General features: G+C 40.3%; 2 protein-coding genes across 3 annotated transcripts; both read right to left on the bottom strand.

Annotated features, from left to right (window-relative positions):
- Positions 1–293: 293 nt before the first annotated feature.
- Positions 294–6,784, bottom strand: LOC120289055 (developmentally-regulated G-protein 2-like). The gene is made up of 12 exons (XM_039303525.1): positions 6,646–6,784; positions 6,332–6,421; positions 5,921–5,988; positions 5,555–5,631; positions 5,280–5,460; positions 5,089–5,145; positions 4,366–4,440; positions 3,049–3,168; positions 2,519–2,689; positions 1,895–2,008; positions 1,632–1,802; positions 294–734 (listed from the first exon to the last, which is right to left on the bottom strand). Exons 2-12 carry the CDS (start codon positions 6,399–6,401, stop codon positions 639–641), a joined length of 1,200 nt encoding a protein of 399 aa, XP_039159459.1. The 5' UTR covers positions 6,402–6,421; positions 6,646–6,784; the 3' UTR covers positions 294–638.
- An 891-nt stretch (positions 6,785–7,675) lies between these two features.
- On the bottom strand, positions 7,676–15,129 carry LOC104422992. Of its 2 annotated transcripts, XM_010035443.3 has the most exons (9): positions 15,003–15,129; positions 14,220–14,382; positions 12,437–12,605; positions 11,804–11,862; positions 10,303–11,106; positions 9,941–10,030; positions 8,664–8,954; positions 8,523–8,579; positions 7,676–8,295 (listed from the first exon to the last, which is right to left on the bottom strand). In XM_010035443.3, the coding sequence occupies exons 2-9, from the start codon at positions 14,346–14,348 to the stop codon at positions 8,134–8,136; spliced, it is 1,761 nt and encodes a 586-aa protein (XP_010033745.1). In that variant the 5' UTR covers positions 14,349–14,382; positions 15,003–15,129; the 3' UTR covers positions 7,676–8,133. The 2 variants fall into 2 exon arrangements, with proteins under 2 accessions (XP_010033745.1, XP_010033746.1); XM_010035444.3 differs by lacking the exon at positions 9,941–10,030.
- Between the last annotated feature and the right edge of the window lie 609 nt (positions 15,130–15,738).

The raw sequence follows: 15,738 nt of genomic DNA, 5'->3' as shown, positions 1-15,738 counted from the left end.
CCTAAGGCTCGATCCGAGGAAGCTCCGCCCCGGGCCCGCCCACGTTTCCCACACCCGAAGCCGTGGGCTTTTTCTAGTAACTTGAAGGAATAATAACCCAATGTGTAATTTGATCTATAAAATTTTAATTTGTTTAATTGATCTCTAAATTTTAACCAAATATGCAATGTAAAACATGAACCTTTAATTTGTTCAATGTAATCCCTGAATTTTTTGTTCATATTCAACATGAAAAATGCTCAATATAATCCTTCCAAAAAAAAACCACAAACTACATTGAACAAAGGTCAAAGTAAGATCAACAACAGTAAACGATGAGCTTATGTCTTCAAAAATTATCTTAATCTTTGTCCCCATCACAATACCGTACAAGAACCCTCGACTATTTCACTAATGATAGTAGGGCTCGGAGGATTTCAATCACGACCAAAGGTCAGAGTTTGTGCTTCCAAGAAATTCAATCAACTCTAGAGATTACATTTTTCGTCAACACACGATGCACCGATGGGGTTTCTCCCGAATATAAACGGATCTATCAAGCACTTCAAGTTGCCTCGGTAGTTCAATATGTGACCAAAATTTCCCAGTGGCTGATAATTCTCGCCACAATGTCCTGTTGGATCCCTTGCTTTGCAAAATTATGTCTTCAAAGGAGCTTTCTTCTCTCTATCGGATATTCGAGCAGGAGCATTTGAGTGCGACTTAAATCTTCCCCTTCCTCCATCATCACTTTCCTGCAACAAACAACACAGATGGCATTTAGCTCCAGTTTGTGCTCGTCCATGGATATGAAATCTAGGGCCCTGTATGGTAACGCTCCAAATAGCACCTGGTTTTATTCTTTTGTTTCTCAGAATAAAAAAGAACAGAAATCTATTTGATAAATTTTTTTTTTTCTCGAGAACAAAAATCCGTTTTTTGTTTTCACCGGAATGAATTTGGTAAAAAAAAAAAGTTGCTTCTTGCTCTCAGGAACAATTCCAGAATCAAGTCTAATCTTTCTTCTTTTCTCCTCTTTTCTTTTATTCTCTTTCCCTTTTTTTCTTCTTCTTCCTTTTGGCCAGTCGCCATTGGCCTTGACCTTCGCCAGCAACAAGCTAGATGAGGGCCGACGAGCTCGCCGGAGCATCATTGGCTCCTGACAACGCCGAGCCAAGATGAGGCTCGTTGGCCCGAGCCACCTCCAAGTCGGCGTTGCCCAAACAAGGCGAGGCTAACCTAACAATGACTCGGCTAGGCGAGCTCGGCCTCACTAGATCTGGGCAAGGTCGACCTTGCCCAGCTCAAGGCGAGGCTTGGGTCGCTAGGTGCTGGTGAGGTCGCCGATGGCCCTTGTCTGGTCAGTTGCCGGCCAAAGGAAGGAGAAGATGAAAAGGGAAGAAATTATTAAAAGAAAATGGTTTGGACAAGAAATTTTAAGGGTTTTCCCAAATGTATTTCTAAGCCAGGAATAGAAATTTTAAGGGTTTTACCAAACACCTTCAAATGCTCAGAAATTGTTCTTGGGAAAAAAATTAATTTCTAAGCAAAAATTGTTTTCAAGAGCAAAATGGTTACCAAACGCACCTTAAGAATACAAGAAGGCAAAAAGGAGGAGAGGAAAGTAGAGTAAGTAGGAACTTCTTCCATACCTTTTTCTTGACAATCTGAACAACATCCTCATCATGAAGAACGTGGCCGAGACCACAGTGCTGTGGATAGTGTCTTGCACTAGTACCCCATGCCAGAACATACTTCACATCCTTCACCAAACTCCTGTGAATGTGGTTGCAGAAGTCCTCAACCGAGCAGCCGCCTCTATCCTACATCCGTCAAAAAACAGAGAGAATGGGAATTAAAGAAAATTCACGCCGAACTTTCATCAGTGGATTTTCTAATGGCAGGATATACATACAGTGGAAAGAACAACAGGATCGGTAAAATCTGGCTGTTGGCCTTGTGGCTTTGTGTAAACTCTGACAAGCCCCATCTCTTCCCAAATCTTTGAAAGTAGTCGGTCAAAGTTGAGCTGCTTGAGCGATCATGAAAGCAGAGGCAATTAAAAGAAAATGTCAGATCCAATGAGCTATTGCAGTAGATGTAACATAGTGAATATTGCGAGAGCAACATATACAATCATTTGCCTCAAACTGTGATATCAAATGCTCAAAAATCCTAAAGTCAGTCAGCATGTGGATTAACAACATGCTGAACTTACATTGCACTCATAACAAAAACCTCTTCAAGGAATGCACATCCTCTAAAGCAATTTCTTGGGGGCAACAATAAGAATTCATTAGCAACGTACAAACTTCTTCATATCTCAAACAATTTGAACAAGAACAAGATCATTGACCCAAGTCAAGAAAATAGAGGATGCATCAGAGACAAGGAAAGATTGCCATGAAATTTAGAAGAGGGCATCGGCAGCTCTACATGCCCCCACAAACACACTCCAAAAGTTCAATGCAAAGTTCCTAACCTAAAAGCAAGATATAACTCCATCAGCACATACTGTAAGAAATCACAATAAACTTGCCTTCAGATTGCAGCTGATAACAACAGAATTTGGCTGCCGGGCCAACCTGTCCACATCATCAATACCAATCACGTCTATTTTGTTGTAAACATATACGCACTTCATGTACTTTCGGTTTCCTTCAATGACATCTATGAGATCATCCACAGAAGCATCTTCACGAAAGAGCACCTGGAACCAGTTCCATTAACCTCATAATAAGGTTCATTTAGACTTCAGAACATATATCAGAATATCAAATGTTTACAATGCAAAATAACCAAAGCCACCAGAAATTTGTATAGAGTTAGTTGAGTTCAAGGAAATCATCACCCCAACAAGTTTTCCACGATCAAAAATCTAAGTTCAATGAATCAATGACCACCATGCAGCAACCAACTTTTGTGACTTTCACAATTTCAAATATATATTCTCATTAACACACAAAGAAATGGATGTTCCAACCTTTGACTGCATTTCATATTATAGGGCTGTTTCATTGCTTTGAATAACAAAAATCAACAGAAGAATAGGCAGGATAGGACAGTTACCTCCGCATTATGAATTTTGTATTCATGTAGAATTTGATAACAGAGCTTCTCGTCCACATGAGTTAGAGGAAGAGTGCTGTTGAACGAAATGCCACCAGTTTTTTTCTTCTTAAAATATATCTGCCAATGATGTAAAATTTCGACACAAACAAGCCCAATAATTAAACAGATGTATTTCAAAAAAAGAAAACTTTCATTAACTCTTTGAAGGCTGTTCGTCACATGCTTAAAATGCCTTCAAAAAAGTATACTTCATCTTGATCATTAAATAACAGAAAAGGTGGACAAGAATCACAAAATATCATTAGCACAGACCTTACGCATGAATTTACTGTTGCAATATATCAAATCACCCCATCCGCTCCTAAGGGACATTAAAACACAGTTCTTGGGTTGACACTACACACATCCTTGAAGAACCACCCTCAACTTGTTCTTGTTAGTTAACTCAATTAGCAAGCTCCAAGCTTTACCAGCTCAGTACAATTTAATATAAATGAGAGTAAAAAAGTGTATTGATCTAATCTTTAAGCACAAACAAGCTTCACTAAACCATATATTCTTTTCATCCAAATGGATGTGTCAAGAACTATGAACCCTATATCAAAGCCTCGTTAGTATTTATTCCTAGCATGTATCTCATCTTGAGAATGAAAAATCTACAACTGCTCCCTTTTTTTTTCTTTTATAGTAACAATGTTTTAACTCGCCAATGGCTCCCGTCATCCTTGAAGTGAAGAGATCAATTCCCAGGGCCCTCCCCTACCTCACTTGTTATATGGGAACTGGAACATCAGCCTAAGTTGGGCGGCTTTACCAGACCCAGACTTCTGGAATATGCTCTTACTGATGTCCTCATCCAAGGACTGATTTTCATAGGTTCTTCAGAAAGCCAAATCTTGAATCTTGTTATCTTGTTGACACAACAGAAAAACTTTCTTTTTCTACACTCAAACTATCAAAGGAGTTCAATAATTGGTAGGTTTTTTCTCCTTTGCTCAAGTTTATGACATCACCAGAATGTCCAAGCTAATCACGATTGATGCCAAAAGTGCTTTTTTACTGTTCACGCCTGGTTGGCATATTCAGAAGTGTTGATTTCTAAGCCTGGGGGCTCTTCTTAGTTCTTTTTTACTCAAATCACTAAAAATGTGCTAAATGTGATGCTAGCTTGACAAAAGACATTTTGAGCAGGATGATAGTCTATCGCAGACAACCAGAAAATCAGTTCATTGAAATGAGACTTAAAACTGTCATGGAAGAGAAAGTGTAACTGGGTAAGTGGGGGAAAGAAAAAGATGCTCCAATGAAACTCACTTGAGGTGGCCTCTTGTTCAAACGCAAACCCACAGCTTCCAGCTCCCTTGTCAGTATTTGCCGATGGCCCTCACTCTGTCAAAGTTTTGAGAAAATATCAAACAAGTACAATGAGACTACAATAAACAAAGATCAAGGCAGGCTGCAAGTTAAAAATGTGAAGCATGAATTGCGAATCACAGTCCAACCAACTAAAATTACTCGCAAGGTAAGACAACAAGCATGAGGAACAGCAGAGAACAAATTCTGATAGCCTGATATTAGTACTCCATGCCAAAAGGGCAAGAGAATATAGTCAATATATAATACACAAAAACAGGAATGCATCCAATAAGTACAGGACAAAAAATTTCATGCAGAAAAGTTGCAAGTAATTCTTGATTGGCTCACTGCTATAATCAACATCCTAGGATGATCTTACCAGTATATACAGTTTAGCTGTTTACATCATACTGATTAGAAAATCTGCTAGATGTTACAAAATGAGCATCTGCTAGATGTCCCTGAGTAACATTGCTTTTTAGCCATCTGAAATTCATCCTTTATCCATTCTAGGTCTACGGGAGTTATTCAAATTCATTTACAAAACCTCCACTTGAGATTATGTTTTCAAGATCCAGCTCTTAGATTGTTCCATGCACCCCTTGATGCGGTGCGGGGATTTTTACCCAAATAACAAAAAATAAAACTTGCTGCTGCCTTTCTCCTAAACATATCACTTACTTTGGAGGCATCAAGAACCATCAATACGATGTCAGAAGACTTCGCAACTGCAATAACCTGAGAAATTTCCATTAATATTCAGCTGAGTCCACAAATATGGAAAGTATAACAATGTAGCAAAATGGAGATCTAATCTAGCTTAGCAGATAAAAATTGAACAGTGAGCATGAACTGTCCTTCATGAAATTTACCTGCCGACCACGTCCCTTGCCTTCGGAAGCACCTTCTATGATTCCAGGAAGATCCAACAACTGAATTTTGGTATCATTGTAATGTACAATTCCAGGAATGCAAGTAAGTGTTGTGAACTCATAAGATGCAGCTTCTGAATGTGTGCCGGTTAACATAGTCAAAAGTGTCGACTTCCCCACACTACATATAAAACATCAGCAGAATTTTAGATGGTTTGCTTCGTAAAACATGCAAGAAAAGAAAAAGATCATATCTAATATTGATGATAGAAAACCTTGGAAATCCTATTAGCGCCACACGGCCATGGCCAAATTTTGTAACTTCAAAACCCTCTCCAGCTCCACTAGAACCCTGATAATAACATTTTGAAAGACAATCAGTAAATGACCCGACTCTAACCAGCTACAGAACAAAGTAAATCTAGCAGAAAAGAAGGAAATTGACAAGAACAAATGAGTTCAGAAAGTAAAGTTAATTGCAAAAGTGAATTCATGTTTGGTACGACTTCTAAATCAAACTCATAAACAGTAAAGAAAGATAACTTGGGTTCTACTTATCCGCTCTACATGAAGTCTGGGCTAAATAAATCTTAATGATTCCGGTACTGTGTAGCCGAAACTGAAGAGAGAAATCATCATACTTTTGGAGGCTCCAGTAACTGCGTCCGTAGCTTTGCTATCTTTGCCTTGAGCTGACCAAGATGATACTCTACACATTAAAATCGCAAAATTAAATCACACATTCCAAAGTGCATTCCGCAAAAAAGTAAAAATTAATGAAAAGGACAACAAACAATAAATAGGACCTACTAACAATGCAATGACCAGCAGATTTCCGGTGTGGAAATGGACAACAACACAAACCGATAAGGCAATAAATTTATGCGAACAAAGTTAAGAGACAGACGAAAAGAACATCGAGTTCGATCGGACACACTTCCCTTCCTCTTAAGTCGGAAATCGAAAGTTCAAATTATTCATAAATCCGAAATTCACGCGTATGGACAGGTTTCAGTACACACGCAATAGAGCAGAAAATACAAAGCACGAACCTGTGGCCTTGTTCTTCTGCGTCCGAGCCATCTCGGCTTCAATCTCTTTGATCCTCTCGATGATCCCCATTGCTGCTCAAAGCTCACAATCTGCGGAATCAAAGAGAAACACGTGCTCGAGAATCGGAACATCGCAGAAAACCGAGGAACAATCACGGCTCTCGATGGCGGCGTCATTCGCCGGAAGACATTCGCTAAACTATGGAGCCATCGAAGGAGGAGCAAAAACGAGCAACCAGCTTGCATCATCAAGCAGCAAGCGAAGCTCGTAGGGTCCTCAGTAAAAATCAATGGCCTGGGAAGATTCGGCGTACCTCCAGTTCCTTTACAGCCTCGGATTTCGCTTCGGCGAGGTCGGTGGAATTGAGTCGCGAGGCGTCGTCAATGGAGCGAAACTTTGCGGAGCATGGATGGCGACGAGAGGGTAGCCTTTGGAAGGAGAATCGGGAGTGAAGAAGGAGAAGGACCAGCAACAGACGAGCCAGCATTTCGGGCCTGGGAGGGCCCTTGGGCTGTCTCGGTGGGTAAGCTCTATGGGCCAGTGCCGACCCGATTGGGCCCGTTGATCAGGCCTGTCTTTCTAACCCGAGGCCCGCCCATGTTTCCCACACCCGTAGCCGTGGGCTTTTTTGAAGGTACTTGAATGGAGTCCGGAGAGAGCTAATCGGGTGCACCCGTTCTATCGGAGCCCAACTCATATGGACCGTTCGATCGGGTGAAGCTCATTATAGAAGATCTCATCATCAAGGCGGGATTCGGCTGGGAAAACCGTGCTTGTATCGAGATAAATTGACCTCTATGATCATGTCCATCGCTATTTTTTTTTTTATCGTTGTAGAGATCCTTATCTAAAAGATCAAAATTTAAACGAAAATTTACTTCTTCCTCCAACGACCTAAAAAACCAAAAGAAAACGAACTGTGTATTTGGATTTTAGAAATAGCAAGAGAAGGATAAAATTGATTACCACGATTCCAATTGAGGATTTCTCGTCGAGCGTTGTTTCCAAGGAAAATTGATAGCAACTTCCACATTTTACCTGTATGACCTTTTTCTTTGGAAAATTTGTGCATTCTTTCTTCGAAGTCAAATTACATGAAAATATCAAAGTGTAGATGCTAGCTAAATCCAGTTACTTAAACATGAGATGAAACCCCCTTTTGGCTCATATATGTAGACATTTCCATGCTCTTCGGGGAAGCATCATCTCTCTTTTCCCTTCAGAAGACGAATTTCTAATTACTCTCTTTGAAACTGAACGATCGATTCCCATAAATTGCTAATGAAGTATGCTCGGAATCGTATTCACACACTGGTGCTCAACGTGGACAAAGCTCAGAAACGGATCATCAAGGACGCTCTTGCAGAATTAAGCTCGTTAATTTGGGTCGCCGAGAAGAGAAGTGACCATAACAGTCAGAGACTATTAGCTAATGCCATACTAGGCCACAACAAAATAAAAGGTAAAAGCCTAGGTCTCAAGTCTCTCAAGCCTAGCCCTAGTATTTTGGCTCCCATCTTCATACAGAATACAGATTTACATGCTTATGTAGCTCCGCAGCTGAAATGTTCCTATGATCACATGCGTCGATACCTTAACAGCCGACGAAACCCCACGTCAAACTCGACGTTTGACCCACCGGCTGAAGCTTGATTGCTCATCTAAATCAGGAGAGACCAACAGTTACATACTTACATCTGGTGATCCATCTGAGTGCGCCGGCTCAAAGTCTGAGAACTTCGGTTACTTTGGGGCGTGGTTTTTATTCAAAGTTAGACAAACTAAATCTGCTTATTTACAGCTACAAGTAACCTGATCTGGTCCCATTTACACTTCCACCACAACCCACTAATTTGCTCGTGCTCAGATTTGGTGAAGCCTGAGCATGCAGCTCGGCTAGTTCTCTGACCCGCAACAAGATCGCAGCTGGAATCGGTGCTGACACGTGCTTCCTTGGATTCATCTGGAGTTTTCACACAAAACATACAAGTTAATTGATAACTGAACTGTTTCTGGATGCAAGTAGACCGATAAAAAAGCCTATACGCATGTGTTGCTAAAACTATGCATAAAGAAAGCAGGTCACGTGGTAAACCTGAAAGTGGAAAACATAGTAAGCGAACCCAAATCCCCAATCTCACATACAAGTGAGACACTGGGAAGACATGGAAAAAACTAGAAATTGCTTACCCCTTTATCTGTAGGTGCTGGTGCAAAGCTAGCCTTCAGCAAGTTTCTCCATTTGTCCTAGAGAACACATTCTTGTCTTAAGAGACCATAAGAGGAGTACTCTAGTTTTTAAACCAGACACAAGGGTAGTAAATGAAATACCTTAAGATCTACAGAGGTGCGGTATGAATAGGATGCAAAAGCAAGCCGTTTGATCTCAGACCATCTCCCAGCTCCATACCTTGAAACGCCTTCTACTAGTCTCATCACTTCTGCAATAGTCCAAGCTCGATGATGTTTCCTTCTTATTCCACCTTTTGCTGTTGGCACAGTAACTATATTGTCTTTCGATGCATCACCCGATGAATCTCCGTGCTTCGCCTCTAGATTCTGCTCAGGCTCAACTCTCTCAATGGTCATGCATTGGTTATCCTTCTCCACCAACTCAATACCCTGGAATCAGGCCATTGAGACTCAAACTAGTGCATTTAACTAATTGGATTCTTCAAAAATCAAACCAAGATATGATACGATCATCTCAACAAACAAATGGCACAGAATGACTAATGAAAGAATGCTGAATTAGCTCAAAAGGCCCTTCTCATTCATCTTGTTGAACCAACAGAAACAGAACCACAATCTACATTGACAGAACATCAATCTTTCTACATATCAAAAGAATCCCAAATTCTCCAAGCTAGTTTCCTCTGAGTGAATAAATCCTCTCACATAAAGAATCTGAGTCCCCCAAACACAAAACTTCCAAGGAAACAAGAACATGAATAAGACTGACATGTTGAATCTCAGCAGATTGTCTACTGCTCACACTTCCATTTTTTCCATTATCATCTTACTATGCACCTCCAGCAATGTCAAATGTGGTCCATGACTTCTATCATCTTAATGTGAGGGAGACCACAGCCAAGACAGACTAAGATTCTGCATTTCATTTAATGATTCTCGACAATAACGTGCTAAGTTCTATATAAAAACATACTCAACCAGGAAGGCTATGACAAAGATTCATACATCTTTTTGGTATTATTAACATCCCAATCTCCTTTTCTGGCTCGACCCTAATCCCATTTTTCATGTTAATATTAACAGTTAAAAAGCCGAATGTTGAGAAGTGATGGGGAAAAAATATTAAAGAACTGTATCAGCTGTGCCAGCTTCCTCCTCGCACATTGAGTAAAGCTCCCCAGTTCTGCCACAGGATCTACTTCATTACTGCCTTCCAAGATTGAAACACAGACACCACACAGATGAGAGTGAAGTTAAATGTTCTCATGCAGATAAGCAACAACAACAACCAAAATCCACATAGAAAGAATCACTCAGAAACCGAGTAACAGAAAGTCTGCTTCTCAAGATCGGATAATCAAAGTCCATATACAAGATTTTAATGCATAACATGAAAACAAAAAGTCTAATCTTACTTGGTGCTGTATCTTTTTAGGATCAGAACTCGTTCGAGAGGTCTTGCTCACCAATTTCCCAGACATGCCCCCACTACTATGATAAAGTCCCTACCGAGTACAGGCAAAAGAAGCATCAGGGATTGCATCAATTAGAATAATTTCAATCCCTGCTAATGGCTCCATGTAAATGATAAGACAAGGTAGTAAAATGTTCCCACTCAAAGAATTTCCCCTTACTTCCTCTTATAAGCCTTTTGTACATTCTCAAATGAAATGTAATTCTACAAAGAAAACACCCGCTAACAGATAAGATATTAAGTGTACGATCCCAAAGATATCACACTGACTGTAACTTAAAAGAATAAGAGTCCGCAAATTACCACGAGAGCCATAATATCTTTACGGGGACGGCTTCTTCTGATCCGAGAAATGCATGGGACCCGTAGACCGGCAACAGAATCCAGCCTTGTGACATAAGTTCTCCTATCAGGAGAGACATTTTTGGCAGGTCTATCACCAGATTTTGGAGAATCCCATCCACAGCTTTTAGCTGGAATTACCGACCTCCCAGTAGGCTCATGATGTTCAACTTCAGAAACTTCTTCAATATACCTCCTTGTAGGCTTCCGTAATCTCTTGACAGATTTCTGCTCACGACTTAGAACTTCTGGCTGAGAATCCTCAATAGGCCCATAGTTTCTTAATCTCTTACCAGAAATTATTTGACAATCTTCCAACTGCTTTTTCTGAGAATTGTCCGAGTCTGTGTGTTGGTCATTTATTGCCACAACATCCTGATCAGTCTCGACAGCACAATTAACATTGTTGGAGTTCTCTTCTTCGCCAAGTTTCAGAATTTGGTTCTCTTTTATGACAAAACTTGTACTTGGAACATCACAAGAGTTGGTCAATCCCATGGCAATTCTTCTTTTTAGCCACGTCTTGTCTTTGGCAGTAGTCACTCGCCCAAAGGTAGCTCTAAAAGTATCATGTAGTTCTCTGATAGATAGATTATCTAGGCAGATTTCTCCCTTTAATTTCGAAAAATCAGGCAGCAAGCTGGTAGCAGCACATGACGACTCACTTTCTCTTATTTGATCAGGAGATTTTGAGCATTCTGCAGCATCTAAAGATTGTTTCATCTGATCCATGTCCGAACTTGGAGCTACAGGAGCAGCAGTTTCCTGCATTAAAATATCAAAAAGGAGCTTCTAATCAATAACAGGTAAACTATACTCTCACGAAATTACTGCCGGCCCAATTTCAGTTGTGGAAAAACTATCAAAAGATTTGTAGCATAAGCAGAAATTCTATTCCAGTAGGGTAGAAAAAGCAGGGACTATAGTCAAGATACCACCTACATGAATCCAACTACACCAACTCGGAAAAACAGGGGTTGTCACACATTCAGAGAAATAAGCTTCGCAAGGAAAGCCACAGATACTAAACCCACCCAGGGAGAGCTCTATGTTTATATGCTGTCAAGATAATAAATTTCATTCTACTAGGACATAAACTGTATTTGCTCAATGAGCACAATAAGATTATAGTAAGAAACCCAATAGTGCGCTCTAAATTTGTAGACAATCACATTGAGTATCATGGAGCTATATTTAACATTACCATTCCGGCTTCAACATCGACCATTTGCTGTGAAAGAGAGCAAACTAGTAGCAGGCATCACACACTATGAAAAAGAACTAGAGGAATATAACATCTGGGAAAATATGATGATCATTACATCTGAAATAACTAGTGGCATACTTCTGGAGGATACACAACATAGTACTAGCATATAAGAGTGACTTAGTAGTATTACACTGTTCCCTCCAGTCTCTGATCGCACAATCTGTAATAAAAAAAGATCAAACAAATCACTACCTGAATTGATGATTCCAAATTCTCTGCATCAGCATACACATCCTCAAACTTGGAAAAACCTGCGAAAACAACCAGTGAGATGGAATAGAACCAACTACATATGCCACAAACATTACGTTCTGATATTAGTATCCAGTCATGTCTAACTAGATGTTAACTATCCAGTAAGTTGCAGAAGCCCACATTAATAAAAAACCACTGCAATCAAGAAAGAATGTTACATGTCACTGTAAACTGCAGGTTTAGAAAATAAGCAAAAGAACCTACTGATACTACTCTGTATGAAAAAGAAAAAAATGAATGAAAAATGATGATCCTTTTATTTGCTGTGATCATGACATCACGAATGCCAATCCCAAAAAAAGCAGAAAGCATGAAGGTTGAACGAAGCTTCCCATATTCAGTGAAATTGACTAATTCAATGCATAATGAGTACATGGGGAAGAAATGAATGAAGGGAATTACAAACAGATATTCAGGCACTAGACGCACAACTTTTCTTTTTTAAATCATGTAGAGCATGATCATTTTCCATGTATTATCATGAGCTATGAAGAAGCAATAGGGTTTTGGATGCTGACACTCCATTGACTGTGCTGGTGGTGAAGACAATATCAACAAATGGCTACAAACCTGATAGCTCCGACAGAGATTTGCCAGAGGAAGAATCCTCCATGGAAATTCCCACGGCCTGCCCAGGCTCTTCAACAATATGCATTTTATTGGGGTTATCGTTGATCAGATCCACAACCTCCATGAATTCATCATCTGTTGCAGGCACTAGTGTCCCATCACCTTCCACCTAAGATCAAATAAACTAATGATAAGAATGATCTGAAAGAAAGTTTAAGATGGCAATGCAATAGAAAAACGAAAATCTTTGCAATAGATTTGGTGAGAGCTACATAACACGATACCCACAGAGGTAATCTTGTGCCACCTCCTTTCTTCCATCAGAAGGAATTGCTTCATGGACAAAGAAAACCAAAGATACTCCATAGAGGTCACCCAGCATGCCTACCATTGGATAATTTGCCTATAAAAATATGATTGGGATTGCTACTAAAATTATCCCAATTGAACAAGTTTCCACAGTTTCAGATTAACCTCATTGCTTATGCAATTTTAAGTTTGTGCAGAACCAAATTGATTTGCTTCATTCAATTCGTAAAACGGACCTATGAAACTTTCCGAAGGTCAGGTTAGGCGTATCCTTGATCAGATAATTGACAATCATTAAAGATAATAAGGTTGAAGCAGAAGAAGTCTTGCTGTGCAAGATAAACAATGGAAAAAAAACTAAAACCTTATATCTCCAAATTCAATGACCCAGGTCAGAAAATTTGATTTGCTAGTTCGCTGGTTGAGTTTTGTTTGAAAAGCAGAAAAGAAAATTCTTTTAATTCAATATTGACGTGCCAACTGATGACTCCATATGGCATCTTTATTCATGTTCGAATCTGTAATTGACGATATGTGAATTACAGTTCATAAAGATAAGACAGAAAAAGGTATTTTGAAAGCAAATGAAAAGCAAAGCAAACTAAACTTACATTCTAGTCAGTTTTGTTTGTTGGTTTCTCAACTTCTATCTAATGTGGTTCTGGTTTGATTTAAACAAAAATGGGGTGCACACCCCTCACTGGTCGTCATTGGCAGATCAGAGATACCATTGGCAATTACCACCACTATAACCCAAATATGATGATAATTTTAGCCTCAGTATGCAGGTCATGGATGGTAGTAACAAAATTTGATTCCAAATGACCAAGCATCCATTCGAATGTCTACTTCAAATGCATCAATTACGATAGCCATTTGCTCCTCCAGTTGAGGAATCAAGAAACCAAATTCTGAGCATATAATTGCCACCATTTTCATGAAAATGTCAGTTGAGATATTTAACTGCACTAGATTAGCCTTCTAAATCAACTATACCAAATTCCATTCATGAATACAATAAACTTTAACCTGAAAAGGGTTGCCAAACACTAATCTAAGATAACAGCTGTAGATAACAATCTCAGCCAATATATAAACAGAGCCAATAAGAGGTCAGCTTTGCTACATTGAATTTTTTTTTTTTTTTTTTTTTATGGATTACAAAAATTAATCAAAGGTAATTGCTTTTGGTCCCCATCAACTTCTGCAGACATGGAATGTCTACTGAGAGTTGACAAGTTTAGCCAGTTACTGCTTTGAGATGGCACATACTCCTAGCACAGCATGTCTGCGACTCCACTTAGCATTACCATCTAAGCCATCCGAGAGTACCAAACAGTGTAACATTACTGCAGGCATTCGCATAATAACATTGGTGAAATAATAAAAAGGATACCCAAACACCAAGTGCAGCCACAAATATGATAACTTGTTGAAAAATATCTAATATGAGAATGGCCAGGAGATCAATTACCCGGACGAGCTTATAGACAACTGGGTCTGAAACGTGCTTCGTGGGTGAAGTTGAGGGGGAGGTCTTCCCAACCCCACGATCCTCGAACAGGGTTTCATCAACCCCTTCAGCTCCGGCCACTGTTTCCATGGAAAATCCACCACATGCAACTCAAATACACTAACTGGAAACTCGAAAAATTACCAAAAGAAGAAAAAGTAAGAACATTTCTCCTTAAAGTTCAAAAATTTAAGATAGAAACTAAGCTATTCAAATCATCCTTCTCTACCGAACACAGAAATTTCTCATGCATCAAACTCAAATAATTTCATGCAACTCAAATACACTAACTGGAAGCTCAAAAATTACCAAAGAAGGAAAAGTAGGAACATTTTCCCCCAAAGTTCACAAATTTAAGATAGAAACTTAGTTACTAAGATCATCCTTCTCTCCCAAACACAAAAAAATTTCTCCCATTCATCGAACTCAATCAATTTGGCCCCCGATCATCAATTCAAGCAATCGCTAAAAACCCACACCAAATTCAACAGCACCGCACCGCCAATCACCAACGCCCTAAAGAAAGGCATATCCTCCCCCCACACAGCAGACGAGCAAAACATGCACGAGCCCCATCACGCACATTGCGAGATCAAATCACGAAACGCAAACCCGGGTCAATCCAGATAAGCGAAAAGCGAGACCCCCACGCGGAACGCCAAATCGTCACTCGCCACTTCAATCGGACTGAGAAAGCGACGGACAGCAGTTCGACAGCGAGAGCCGGAGGACTCCGCGACTCACCATAGGAGGGACCCGGCGTCGCCGTGGGCGGGCGGGCGGGCGACCGAGCTCGACTCGGCGTCACCGGAGACGGAAGGGAACCGGCCGGGAGCGACCGAGTTGGGGGACTGAGTCGGTGACTCGGGGGGCGCGTTCGCAACGGAGAAGAGAGAGAAAGGGAGGGAGAGGGAGAGGGAGGGGAAGAGAGAGAAAAGACTTGATTGACAAGGAAATGGAATTTGCCGGGAGATATATCGCGACCCCACCTTTTTCCCCGTTTGCTGTTTGGGCTTTTTCTTTTTTCTTTTTATTTTTTATTTTTATTTATTTTTAATTTTTTTTTGGGTTCTGTTTGGTCCTTGCTTTTGTAGTACGCTGAGTCCATATAGCCGCGCACAACTTCCGGACTCGAAGCGCTTCTGAACTGCAGCTTTGTAGTTTCGGTTGAGATCCGTGTTAGTTGTGGGCGTTTTATTGCACGAGCAGCTGAAGTCAAATGGACCATCAGGTCTTCATCGCTTTCCCTATCTTGGCAGTCAATTTAACGAGATCGGGTGAGGATTTTGGATCGAAATTTGTAGTCTGAACACGGTTCGAGATGGATCGAGCGGTGTCATGCATTATCACCGGCTAAAATCCACCCATTTGATCCACGGCGAATTGGGTAAATGCTATTAGTAGCGATGCTTTTTAGTAATGCCGCGTCAACAAAGGAGGAATCTTTACATGCTCCGGGCACATGTGCCCTCGAGCATTG

The sequence above is a fragment of the Eucalyptus grandis genome, chromosome 10, assembly GCF_016545825.1.
Source record: "Eucalyptus grandis isolate ANBG69807.140 chromosome 10, ASM1654582v1, whole genome shotgun sequence".
NCBI classification, from domain to species: Eukaryota; Viridiplantae; Streptophyta; class Magnoliopsida; order Myrtales; family Myrtaceae; genus Eucalyptus; species Eucalyptus grandis.
Note: the sequence above shows the minus strand (reverse complement) of the source record. Positions and strands in the feature narration are given on the sequence as shown.

Coding starts and splice junctions, on each gene's coding strand:
- LOC120289055 (XM_039303525.1), bottom strand. CDS start 6,401: ATGGGGATCATCGAGAGGATCAAAGAGATTGAAGCCGAGATGGCTCGG. Junction 5,461..5,554: donor GCGCTAATAGGATTTCCAAG/GTTTTCTATCAT, acceptor TTTTATATGTAG/TGTGGGGAAGTCGACACTTT. Junction 3,169..4,365: donor TGAACAAGAGGCCACCTCAA/GTGAGTTTCATT, acceptor CATCATTGGCAG/ATATATTTTAAGAAGAAAAA.
- LOC104422992 (XM_010035443.3), bottom strand. CDS start 14,348: ATGGAAACAGTGGCCGGAGCTGAAGGGGTTGATGAAACCCTGTTCGAG. Junction 11,863..12,436: donor ATCTCTGTCGGAGCTATCAG/GTTTGTAGCCAT, acceptor TTGTTTTCGCAG/GTTTTTCCAAGTTTGAGGAT. Junction 11,107..11,803: donor ATTTGGAATCATCAATTCAG/GTAGTGATTTGT, acceptor ATTTTAATGCAG/GAAACTGCTGCTCCTGTAGC.